The sequence below is a fragment of the Nycticebus coucang genome, chromosome 21, assembly GCF_027406575.1.
Source record: "Nycticebus coucang isolate mNycCou1 chromosome 21, mNycCou1.pri, whole genome shotgun sequence".
Classification (NCBI taxonomy): Eukaryota; Metazoa; Chordata; class Mammalia; order Primates; family Lorisidae; genus Nycticebus; species Nycticebus coucang.
In genome coordinates this window covers 14,222,983-14,235,907 of record NC_069800.1, presented here as the reverse complement: position 1 = coordinate 14,235,907, position 12,925 = coordinate 14,222,983, and the positions used below count along the sequence as shown (strand labels likewise).

The window sequence follows — 12,925 nt, the reverse complement described above, 5'->3', positions numbered from 1 at the left end:
ATTCCCCTATACTAATAATAATTTAATAGACATGTGAATGATAAAGTTTGAGAGACTACTTAGATATTACAAACAGTCCAGAGCAAATGCCACATTTAATCATAAATTTGGGTGGGGACTGAATAAGAATATTTTAAATACTATAGAAATGACTCATTTAATTACTTTAATGTGACATACTAGCTTAACTTCTTTCTTTCTTTTTTTTTTTTTTTTGAGACAGAGATTCAAGTTGTCACCCAGGGTAGAGTGCCTTGAAATCACAGCTCACAGCAACTTCCAACTCCCGGGCTCAAGAGATTCTCCTGCCTCTGCCTCCCAAGTAGGGGGACTACAGGCGCCTGCCACAAGGCCCAGCTATTTTTTGGTTGCAGCCGTCATTGTTGTTTGGCGGGCCTGGGCTGGATTCAAACCCTCCAGCTAAGGTGTATGTGGCTGGCGCCTTAACGGCTTGAGCCACAGGCGCTGAGCCTCCTTAACTTATTTCTTAAGATTTTATAAGGCAAAGAGATTATGGAGACCATTATGCCTCTTTTTTCTTTGATAAACAGATTTTGTCAAACTAAATGCTACACAGAAACATACACTTAGAAGAAGTAAGACACAGTGTTCAATAGATCAGTAGGGTGACTACAGCCAACATTAATTGACTGTACATTGCATTTTTTTTAGACAGAGTCTTATGATGTTGCCCCGGTAGAGTGCCATGGCGTCATAGCTCAACTCGTCATAGCTTTGAGTTTAGTAACCTCAAACTACTGTGCTCAAGTGATCTTCCTGCCTCAGCCTCTCGAATAGCTGAGACTAAAGGCATCCGCCACAATGCCCAACTATTTTTAGAGATGAGGTCTCGCACTGGCTCAAGCTGGTCTCGAACCTGTGAACTCAGGCAATGCACCCACCTCAGCCTCCCAAGTGCTAAGATTACACGTGTGAGCCACTGCACCAGCCCGTGACTGTACATTTCAAAATAGCTAAAAGAAAATATTTGGGGCGGCACCTGTGGCTCAGTCGGTAAGGTGCTGGCCCCATATACCGAGGGTGGCGGGTTCAAACCCGGCCCTGGCCAAACTGCAACCAAAAAATAGCCAGGCGTTGTGGTGGGCGCCTGTAGTCCCAGCTACTCGGGAGGCTGAGGCAAGAGAATCGCTTAAGCCCAGGAGTTGGAGGTTGCTGTGAGCTATGTGAGGCCACGGCACTCTACCGAGGGCCATAAAGTGAGACTCTGTCTCTACAAAAAAAAAAAAAAAAAAAAAGAAAGAAAGAAAATAATTTGAATATTCGTAGCATAAAGAAAAGATAAATATTTAAGGTGATAGATAATTCCAATTATCCTGATTTGATTATGTGATTGAATTATCAATTATCAATCATTATCACAAGTACCCTAAAAATATGGACATTTAATATATATCAATAAAAATAAACAAATTAATTAAAAAAGAAGCTATATGCCCACGGGGGAAAGAAACTAATGCTGTAGATATTCCTATAACATAAACAGATTTTTCTTAACTTAGGCAGATAACAGATTATGTTCCATGAAAAATGGGGAATTCTAACCAAATTGCAGTTGTTTAAAGATTAAGTGACTGTTGTGTGAAAATGCATCTTTCACCTAATACTCACGGCTTCTCTACAATTGTCTCCGTTCTGCTGCTTTTTAGTTCTTAAGCTATTCATTAAACAAAAAAAAAAAGTTTAACTTACCATAAATCCTTTTCAAAAGGGGCAATGATAAACAAGTAAAGACAGAAAACGACTAGATTTCTGACACAAAGATCTACCCGCTCTGCCCTGAGGCCGAAGCAGAGGCTCACCCTGTAGATATAGTCCAGCAGGGGGGCTCTGGCTGAGTGCTGCTCCTCCAGGACCACTGTAGACACCGGGTGGAGAAGGGCATTCACTGGCAATGCCATGCACCAGTCCAGGAGGCAGAGGAGCAAGGAGACGATGAACTGGAAGGAAAACATGCCCAACAACTTACACTTTAAACCTCACTACGTATAATAATGAACAAGAGAATCTCTCCCACTTACAGCAGTTATTCAAGGCACACGCAGATGCAAGAGAGGAAGGTAAGTGAACAAAATAAACAGCATTTCACAGGGAAGACTGTTAAGGCCAATACAGAAGGATATTATAGAAGATAACACTACTTGTAATATTATTATTATTCTATTTTACCTTTAAAAAAAAATTCCTGGGAAAACTCAGCTCATCTGCCACCTACCTTCTTGTCTGTTTCCACTGAGGAGTACTCTGCGCTTGGCAGAAGAAAAGCGACCGTGGCCACGAGGATCTGCGTGAGAAATGAGACCCCATGAAACACACCACAGTTCAGTTCTGAAGCCACGCTAAGAGTCCTGAGACGACCTCAGGCTGAACCCGCAAATCACTAGACAACAGCGACAAAAAGCCTGGCTCCCATTCTATTCTACTGCTGGGGAAATTGGGGAGGGCAGAAAAAGGCGTATGTCTCTTGGAGTCACAAAACTTCCACTATCAGCCTCCATACTTCTCACAGTGAAGTCAAAAAATACTTCAGAAATAATTATGAAAATGCTCCCGTGTAATATTCTTATACATCACCCCAGGTCTCCACCTGCTGTTCCGGTCTAATCCCACCCCTTTCACTCTCATCAGTGTTGCTATTTAGATGATATATTACGTGGTCACCCCGGAAACCCTACTTTACATTTTGCAGCATTTTCTATTCCTGTGTCCAAAGTTTTATTTCACTCTAAGTCACTTAAGGTCCAAAATCACTCTGACTTCTGATGTGTCTTTGAGAGAACAAAGTGATCTTAGCAGTGAAATTTGTCTAGTGCTGAGAAAAACATACATCAGTATTGCCTCTTCTCCCTCCCTGTAATACCTCACAGGAACAAATCAAATTTCCTCGGACAGTCACTACTGGATGTATAAAAGAACAGAACATACTTTAATAAGTGCAGCTATAAAAATCAGCAGGACAGATGTGCCTCACCACGGACTCCCACAGGAGGGAGGGCGTGTGCTCATGTCCACGCAGACTGCCCTCGACTGCCCTCCAGGGCATCACTGTTGAGATGATGCTTCTGTCCCTCCCCCCATCCATCACCTCCAGGGAGGTGCTTACAGAAGTAATCTCATGACAGCTGGGCAATCCTGCTGTGCAGAAAGTGTGGTGCGGGGCTTTCGTCTAGGAGAGACTCCAAGAGGCACCCTCCGCCCTTGCATGTAGGGTGTCACAGCCCTTTGCCTACGGCTCACCAGCACCACCCACATGACTCCTGATGAACGGAGCTCAGTCTACACAAGGTCTTTCTCTCGTCGTCATGTCTGCCTTTCAAACTTCCCAAGTACAAGCCTCTGAAGGCTTGCACTCCTGATGCTGCCCTCCTTATGTGGTGCCTGATCACAGCAGAGAAGAACCACCCGGCTTAACCTTAAAACGAGTGATGAGTGGCAATTTTATAGTCAGTTGGTTCTCTGTCAATTAGTTGAGTATCTATAATCAAATGTCAAATACAATAAAAAAGGAAATGCTGATGTTTGAGCATTATAGAAAAAAGACTTACTTCTGCCATTTTCCGAGGCAGAGAGTTTTCAAATGTCTGAAGCTTTTCCCAGTAGGAGACCAGTAACTGAAGAACGTCACAGGCCACCTGGGCCACGGTTTTGTTAGGAAACTATATAAGGAAACAAGATCCCAGAATAAATACATAACTCAGTAAGTGCATTATTCTTAAGAACATGAGAGTTATTTCTTCCCAGGTCCAGTGAGGTTATGTTTATTTGTTGGAAACATGCCTCATTCCTAGAGAGTTTACACATAATCACACCACCATTCTATAATTGCCTCTTATGTAGCCTGGTTCAGTTAATTCATGTAACGTTCTATGAAAACAAGTGGCTGCCATTTAATCATTTGAAAATTAAAACCATCCCTTCTTTCGTGTACACACGTCGTATTTGTGACAACTAGAGGAAATTAAAACGTAGTACATTATCAACCGGTGTGCTGAACCTTTTATAAGAATTTCACTCATTCTCTCATTGATACATCTTCCCCGAAAGCTCTGCAAAGGTAGATGTGATTTTATTCTACACTAAGAGAAACAGTGATGGATCAAATGACTTTCTATCCTACGAAATAAAAGTTGACTCACTCTTACAACATACTGAGAATGTGCACGATTAGAGACTATGAGGACGTAACTCCGAGTTCTGATACACTGAGTTATCTGGAGCGTGTTCCGGAGGCTGGTGTGGATCTCAGGTCACCACTAAGGTCTCCTCAGAGCTTCCATGTACTGTGAGACGGCAGGTCAAAGGGGCAGCACCTACAGGCCTTACTTTCTCATACAGAAAATGCGTGAAAGGATGAAGGGCAAGACAGCTGCCCACACCTCATTACCTACAGCAGAAAGGTTCATCGCCAATCCTGAGTCCCTGGTCTAGGGAAACCTTACTTCAAGTCTGGGGCAGCTGACGCCCTCTGACACTTGCACCATGTAGACGCTGAAAGTTAGTGCCCAGTACGTCCATGACAGATGCCCAGAATGGGGAGAGGGGAAGTGGTTAACTTCAGTTCTACAGAATAAATAGCTACTGATGCCCCAGTTGGCAGGTGCGGGGAAAACCCAGGGTGGTAGTATCTGCACTCAGGGGCTCCTCACGGCTTTCCTCAGCCAGCCAGATCCTGACGTCCACAGGCCTCTTTCCGTCCCTCAGGTGCCGGCCTGCCTCTGCACAAGACGCTCATTGCTCAGGTCTGCACACGGCTGACATAGCTACATTCCTCAGATCGCGCCACAGAACATCATCTCCTCTGTTAGGCCACCACACCCATCCAGAGTGGCAGCCCACTCTCCAGCTCTGTCCTGCACTACAGGCTGTCAGAGCAGAGCTTTTGTATTTCTCATTGCCCTGATGATCTTGTCCTGTTCACCACCCCAAGTGCCCCGTGAGGCACATGAAGGACTGTGAAGATGGGCCACTGAGTGAGGGAAGGTGAGTGGGTACGGGGACATGGCTGCCACCCTGAAGTGGCCAAGTCACGGGGCAGAAAGGTAAGGCAGGCAAGTCTCTGAATTCAAGGACTATTAACAGATAAGAGGGCCATGACAAGAGCTGTGCCAGCCGAGACAAAAGGGTTGGGCATGAGAGAAGACAGACAGGCAGACAAGGAAGGCGCCATGGGGGAGAGTGCTGAGCAGCACTTGAAAATGTGGAGGGGTCAGGGCTCCTTCCAGGCAGGGCACAGGGGGCTGCAAGCAGGATGGAGTGACTGACTCATGATGGGTGAGGGGGGAAAGTGGAGATGAAATAAGCCATTTGCTCACTCCTCCATCCAGCACATGGTCATGGGGGACTGATGGCGCGCCGGCACTGAACTACGGCCAGCAGAGTCTCTGCTCTCAAGGCAATTGTGGGGCAGGCAGGGACCTGCTCACGTATGCCCCTGAACACGAGACTGCACACTCCAGGCTGTGGGCTGTGCTGCTCAGACCTGTGCATGGGTAGATTCCTCTGACAGCAGCATGAAGGGGGACCTGCAGGGGCCCGGCAAAGGCTACTTAGTCACCAGCAGAGTGAGCTGTGTGAGGGACAGAGCCACAGTGAGGAGGAGGAGGAGGAAGGCTGGGGACACTCAGGACACGGGGCAGAGGGGCAGGGTGGGCAGCTCACCTCAGCCTGGACTTAAGTCCCTCTGTGGCCCATGGCCCATATTCTCCAGGAAAGGATGTCAAGACTTGGTGAGCACAGCTGTGGCTCAGAACCAACCCAGCCAGCGGCCACATGCCACCCGCCTGCTACCCTACCACAAACAACTGGCCACGTGGAATTCTCCAGGCAGCAGGCAGCCCTGCCGCACTGTTCCACACTGCTTGTGGCCCAGGGAGTGTTCTCATCACCACCCCTTAGGGAAAACCTCCCCAGCCCACAGCCGGCCTTGCCCCCTCATTTGCCCCAGCACACCGGTCACCTAGCAGAGGGCTTCTAAAGGGCACGCTCTCTAGCAAGGGGATACTGGAGCTGCAGAGCCTGCAAGGCAGGTGGCCCTTTTGGGACAAAGCCCCACTGCCTCCTCTTCTCCCTTCACTTCCTTCCCTCCCGGCAGAACCCCAAAGCCTCCCTGAGGCCTCTCCCCTCAAGAGTGCTGCTGTTCCCTTTGTTCCTGGTGGTAACGCTTTCCCTTCCAGTCCTCAGTTCTTCAGCTGACTCTGTCCTAAAGTGAAGTAACCTCATCTGCACAGCAGGAGAGAGCCCATCCCTAGGGAAAGGACATACCCTTACCCTGCTGCTACAGGGAGAGCCCGTCCCTAGGGACAGGACTTAACCCTTACTGCAACAGTTAAAGGCAGCCTTGCTCAGCCCTCTGGCCCTCGGAATTCCCAGCAGTTCAAGCTGCAGCCAGTTCCTTGCCCCCTTCAGCCTTTTCCTATTTCTAACAGGAGGAATGCAGTACTGTCTATCCAGGGTAGGGATGAGTCAGCGTGCTGGGACACTGCCTGACACTGAGTAAGGTAGTCGCGTCGCAGTTTTCTAGTGCCTTACGTCTCACATTATTATAGAAAAGTTCCCTAAGTTTTGAAAATGTACAGAAATACAAAGAAAAAAGTCCATTGTTCTGCTATTTTATTCCTCTACTGTTACCGCTTTCCAACTCTCTTCCACACGACATACAAACACGTGTGATCATGCAACACCCAACGGTGCTTCTGTCTGTGCTGGACTGCGTCCACACAGGTGGTCCCACAAGATCCTAATGCCATGTTTTCATTGCACCTTTCTGTGTTTAGATACACACACGCTTAGTCCTGAGTTACAACTGCCTGGAACAGATGGTTTGGTAAGCACTGCCATAGGTTTGGGGTGTGGGAGCAATGGGTCGGACCTTGGCCTGGGCGTGCAGGGAGTGGGCTGCACGGTCCGGGTGTGCACAGTGACGCAGTCACCTAATGACACTTTTCTCAGAACACGTCCCACTGTTTATCAAGCTATGACTGTGTGTATAAATGTATTTGTGTATGTGCATACGTGTCACTTTCATTCTAAGTTACCATCGAATTACTGTAAGTGTTTCCAGGTAAGGGGACGACATGAGGGAACCACCTTACATTAACTATAGACCATCTAGAATTAAGAAAAGTTAAAATTTGGCACAGAGGCTCCCGCCTGTAATCCTACAGCTCCAGGAGACTGAGATGGGTGGATCCCTTGAGCTCAGGAGTTCAAGACCAGTTCTGAGCAAAAGCAAAATCCCACCTCTACTAAAAACAGAAAAACTAGCCCAGCCTTGTGGTAGGAGCCTGTGGTCCCATCTACTCAGGAGGCTGAGGCAAGACTGCTTGAGCCCAAAAGTTTGAGGTTGCTATGAACTATGATGATGCCACAGCACTCCACCCAGGGCAACAGAGTGAAACAAGAAGGAAGGAAAAAAAAGGAAGGAAGGAAAGAGGAAAGAGGGGTTAATTTAATAATAAAAGAATAGAAATAGCTAAAATTTGAAAGATCTTAGATTGAGAAAGGGTGTTTAAAAACTGAATTGGCGATAAGTGTCTGGGTTCGTTTGTTGGTTCTCTGTTCTGTTCCAGACATCTACCTCTTTGTTTTTGTGCCAATATCATGCTGTTTTGATCACTACAGATTTATTGTATAGATTGAAGTCCGGTAGTGTGATTCCTCCTGATTTGTTTTTATTTCTGAGTAATGTCTTAGCTATTCGAGGATTTTTCTGGTTCCATATAAAATGAAGTACTATTTTTTCCAGATCTTTAAAGTATGACGGTGGTGCTTTGATAGGGATTGCATTAAATTTGTATATTTCTTTGTGTAATATGGACATTTTAACAATGTTGATTCTTCACAGCCATGAGCATGGTATGTTTTTCCATTTGCTAACATCTTCAGCTATTTCTTTTCTCAGAATTTCATAATTCTCTTTTATAGAGATCTTTCACATCCTTTGTTAGGTAAGTTCCCAAATATTTCATCTTCTTTGGCACTACTGTAAAAGGAATAGAGTCGTTGACTATTTTTTCAGCTTGACTGTTATTGGTATACATAAAAGCTACTGACTTGTGAGTATTTTGTATCCTGAGATGCTACTGTATTCCATATTAACCAGTACGATGTAAGCATTCCAAATTGTATATGAAATCAGCACATTGTACCCACTAAATGCACTAATGTAAAAAATAAATAAAAACTGAATTGGTATCCACACAGATATATAATTTATATCCAACTTTTTGCACTTTAGTTATATGTGACTATTTCTCCAAGGTTTTGAGAGTCAAAGGTATCCTGTACACTTTAGCCATGAGAACCCCAGACTTGTGGCCCAAGGGCCCCGAGTGTGCTCCTGACAAGCTCCCTGGGGTCTCAGTCGCTGGTTTCCCTCACCTGGGAGGGGAGGTGGCACTGACACACCCCCTCAAGGGGCCTCTCTGCACATGAAACGTGGAGCTGACGAAGGTCAGGGTCTGCGCCCTGCTCAGGCTGAGGGCTGCTCACTCTCGGGTGCTTGCTGTGGCTCGACAGTTTCTCTGCCCTTCACAGAGACCAGCAGCCGTGTTTCCCAGCATCTGTGACATCACCGGCATTCCTGCCCCACCCTACCCCCCGCATGCTATGGAGGACAAACAGGGAAGGTGATGTGATGGGGGGGTGGCTAGAGGGTACACTTGGGCAGGCGGGGCCAGATGCCAAGCCAAGGGTAGGGACATCACTGGCTGGGTATTTCATGAGCCAAAGTATACAGTGCACAAAGGTGGCACTGAGGCTGTCATTGGCCTGATGGTGACTGTCTTACAGCCGCATGTGGCAAGCACCAGAGATGGGCAATCAAGAGCCTAGACATTGGTGCCAGATGGATGATTCAGAGTTTCAAGTACAGCTCAGCCAAGCGATTGCTCCAGAGGCTTGAACAATTTCTTTAGCTCCCCTGCACCCCAGTTCCTCCATGGTAAAAATCAGGACACTTACCTTTGAACTGAAAAGTTTCACACACCCTCAGCACAGTACCTGTCAGAGACTAGGCACTCACTGATTCTGGAAGGACAATGATGGCCAGGCTTATTCATTGCCATTTCTAGCAGGGCCAGGCTAGGGCGCGGGCAGCAGGAGTTGAGTTCTGGTTGAGGAAGCAGCCTAACGGCATGTGTGAAGTACAGTTATGTCTTTGATGCCCCACAGGTCTGCCTTTGATGCTGGGTCTGTCATTTACACCTGCAGGGCACTGGGACTGGGACCTAATTTCTCTGGACCTTGACTGGTGTGAAGGAGGGATTCTGACGTCTTCCTTGCAGAGCTGTCAGGAGATGAACAAAGGAGCTCAGAGCTCCCGTGTCCCAGCTCAGTGTGAGCACCTCCTCAGCGGCAGCTCAGTTTCTCATAACAAAGACAGGAAGACATCTCAACAGGACAGGTGGAGATGCTCAAGGCCACTCCCTGAACACTGCGCAGGTCTCTCCCAGGCCACCAAGTCTCACTTTCCATCAACAGGAAACAGGCATCCTCTTTGCCACAGGAGCTTCCTTGCCACCAGAGGAACCCCATTCGACCACTGGCGACCGGTTGCAGCTGCTAATAAGGAAGCAGCCCCTGGTGGCCTGTCCTGGAAACCTCCCAGCACATTCACCACGCTTTCGAAAAGGAACGTTCACTCACAACCTCTCTGTAATATAAGGGACGGTAACAATGGGGCTAAAACTGCTACCTGCCTAGGAGATAGCTTACTTTTTGGTTGTTGTTGTTGCAGGTTTTGGCTGGGGCTGGGTTTGAACCCACCACCTCCAGTATTTGGGGCCGGCGCCCTACTCCTTGAGCCACAGGCGCCGCCCCCCGGGAGATAGTCAATGTCAAGAAACATCACAAAGTGGCGATACCTTCAGAGTCACGCCTATCACATTGATGGCCTCCTTCACCTGAGGGTGGCGTGTGCACTGGGCAAGCTCTTCGCATATCCAGACGCCAAGGGAGCAGACGGAAATACATCTTTTTAAAAAGAAGAAAAAGGAAGAAAATCCTCATGAAACTTGTAACATTTTCTTGGAATTTCAAAATTAAAAAAATACTTCAAATCTCTTAATACTAAATGACAAAAGTGATAGATATATATTAACAGAATGTCTTGAGAGAAAATATAAGGCACTCTCAAGCAGTCAGTTTCTGGGACAAATAGAAACAATAACAATGGTCAGGACTTAAGTATTTAACAAGACAAATGACATATGTTCTGTTAATTGTCCTAGCCCATATACCACTTATTTTTGTTGAAACTAATCTGTAATTACATCTTATTGTTTCAAGGTATTTTTGAGGAATAAAAAACATACATCTTAGAAAACTGCTGAAAATTGAGTTTATAACTGTTTTCCTTACAATAACATGCATAAGACTCAACACAAACGTGAGATAAACCTTAGATTTGAATACAACTTCCAAAATAAATCGCACTGTTATTTCTTCTAAACAATGTGGTAGGACAAGTTATTCTTGTAAGAAAACCAACAATAACATACACATTTCTATTTTCTTTTCTTTCTTTTTTTTGAGGCAGAGTCTCACTCTGTTGCCCTGGGTAGAGTGCTGTGGCATCACAGCTCATAGCAACCTCAAACTCCTGGGCTTAATCGATTCTCTCGCCTCAGCCTCCCAAGTAGCTGGGACTACAAGCACCCACCACAACACCCAGCTATTTTGTTGTTGTTGTTGTTGTTGCAGTTGTTACTGTTGCTTTAGTTGGCCCAGGGCCATGTTCAAACCCACCAGTCTTGGTGTATGTGGCTGGCGCCTTAACCATTGTGTGCTACTTGCGGAGCCTTCTATTCTATTTTTAACTCTGCAGAAATGTGGCTGGCTTTCTATACTAAACAAAAGGGCAAGGAAGATGAATAGTCAAGAAGTATTGATGATTTGAATGTGGTAGACATACGAAAAAGGAAGAAATTAATAAGAGTTTTTCCCTAAAACCTGGGTAGATGGTGGCACCATTTGCTGAGATGAAATCTGAGGGACAGTCAGGCTCTGGAGAAGTGGGGGCCAGAGGACAGACTTAAGGGTTCAGTTATGTTTGTGTTAAGTTTGGACAAATTGAGGCATTCAAGTGAGATGTCAAGGATATAAACTTGAATCTACAAGGGGTTCAATGGAGGGGCCAGGTAAATAAACTGGGGATTGTTAGCAAGAAGATGGTATTTGAAGGCTGGTTAGAATGGGTAAGAGTGCCCAGGAAGTCACAGAGACATAATAGGACATGCCCTAAACCCTGAGATGCTCTAACATTCTGAAGTTCTGTAGAGGAGAGCGGCGGGGAGGCAGGAGCTGGACCAGGAGGCTACGTTGTAAGGAACAGGCACTGTTCAGAAAGAGGGTAAGGAGAGACAACTCAGAGCAGATAAGCACGCATGTCAACATTTCTAGATAGCCTCTGCAAGAACTGTAAGGGGGTCTATGGCTTCTTAAGGAAAACTGAAGTAGTAAACTGTAGTAAAACTGTAGAAGAGAGAAAGGGAGGGGGGAGAGAGAGAGAAAAAGGAGGAAGAAATGAAAGATAAATAAAGGAGAAACAAAAAAACATACCAAGAAAACCTAATCAAAAGTAAAGTATAACATAAAAGAATTACATCCAAATAAAGCAGTAATTACAACAACTGTAAATGAACTGAAGCTTAAATTAAAAAATAAAAGATGAGGCCAGGGGCTATGGGTCACACTTGTAATCCCAGCACTCTGGGAGGCCAAGGCAGGAGGATCACTTAAGCTCTGAAGTTCAAAACCAACCTCAGCAAGAGCAAGAACAAAAAATTAGCAGGCATTGTGGCATGTGGCTACAGTCTCAGCTACTTGGGAAGCTGAGGCAGGAGGATCGTTTGAGCCCTGGAGTCGGAGGTTGCTGTGAACTACAATGATGCCACTGCTGGGATGAGAGTAAGACTCTGTCTCCAAATAAATAAATATCAGACAAGTTTTGGCAAAGATGTCTAAAGGAAAAGAATATAGAAAGGCTAATTTAAAAGAATGGCTAATTTAATAGGAATATTATAAAAACAGCTAAATCAGTATCAAAGTGGTCTTTAAGATAAAATCATCCTTAGAAATAAAAAGGGTTGCTACATAAGTATTATAAGATTTGATTCACTACAGAAATAGGATAATTCTAAACTCTATGTAACTAATCACAGATATATAAAGCAAAATGTGACAGATATACAAGGCAAAAGAGATAAATCTACCATAATAATGGAAGATTTTAACATGTATCTTTCAGTAAGTTAGCAAGCTGATGAAAAATATTAACTTGGATACAGACTATTTGAAGCATCTGATTAAAACATTTTAATCTAATGGGCACACCTAGAACACTGTACCCATCTATTAAAGAATAGTGCATACATTCTTTTCAAGCATATATGGTACATTTCCCCAAAACTGACTACATATTGGGCATAAACTAAACCTCAATAATGTTTTGATTTACAATGTCATCAACTAAGACATTAGTAACAAAAACACAAATATTAACAGAAATAACCATATGTTTGGAAATTAAATATACTTGTAACTAACTCATGACTCAATGAAAGAATCATAATGACAAGTAGAAAAAAACTAGAATGGAAAAATATTACATATCAAGACATACAAAATTCAGATAAAGTAGCACCTAGAAATAAACATACAGTCTTAAATGTTCATATTAATAAAGGCTGAGAATTAGAATACTAAATATTCAACTTAAAAAGTAAGAAAGCTGAATGTAAAGAAGGTAGAAGAAAGAAAAACAATGAACAGAAAATTGGAAATAGAAACAAATAGAGAGGCTGAAAAAGACAAAAGTCTAATCTTTGAAAAGACTAACAAAGTTGACAAATCTTTGGCAAGACTAGTTAAAAAAATCCAAGAATACACAAGAAGTGTCGGAGATTAA

General features: G+C 44.7%; 1 protein-coding gene across 6 annotated transcripts in view; it reads right to left on the bottom strand.

The window, feature by feature from the left end:
- The window catches only part of RALGAPA2 (Ral GTPase activating protein catalytic subunit alpha 2), a 382,487-nt gene that overhangs the window by 143,556 nt on the left and 226,006 nt on the right, over positions 1 to 12,925 (bottom strand). For all 6 annotated transcript variants that reach the window (XM_053574245.1, XM_053574242.1, XM_053574243.1 and 3 more), the window contains 4 exons: positions 9,882 to 9,990; positions 3,564 to 3,674; positions 2,234 to 2,302; positions 1,821 to 1,958 (listed from right to left, as the gene is read on the bottom strand). In XM_053574245.1, coding sequence (XP_053430220.1) covers positions 1,821 to 1,958; positions 2,234 to 2,302; positions 3,564 to 3,674; positions 9,882 to 9,990 — 427 coding nt within the window. The remainder of the gene's footprint in view (positions 1 to 1,820; positions 1,959 to 2,233; positions 2,303 to 3,563; positions 3,675 to 9,881; positions 9,991 to 12,925) is intronic.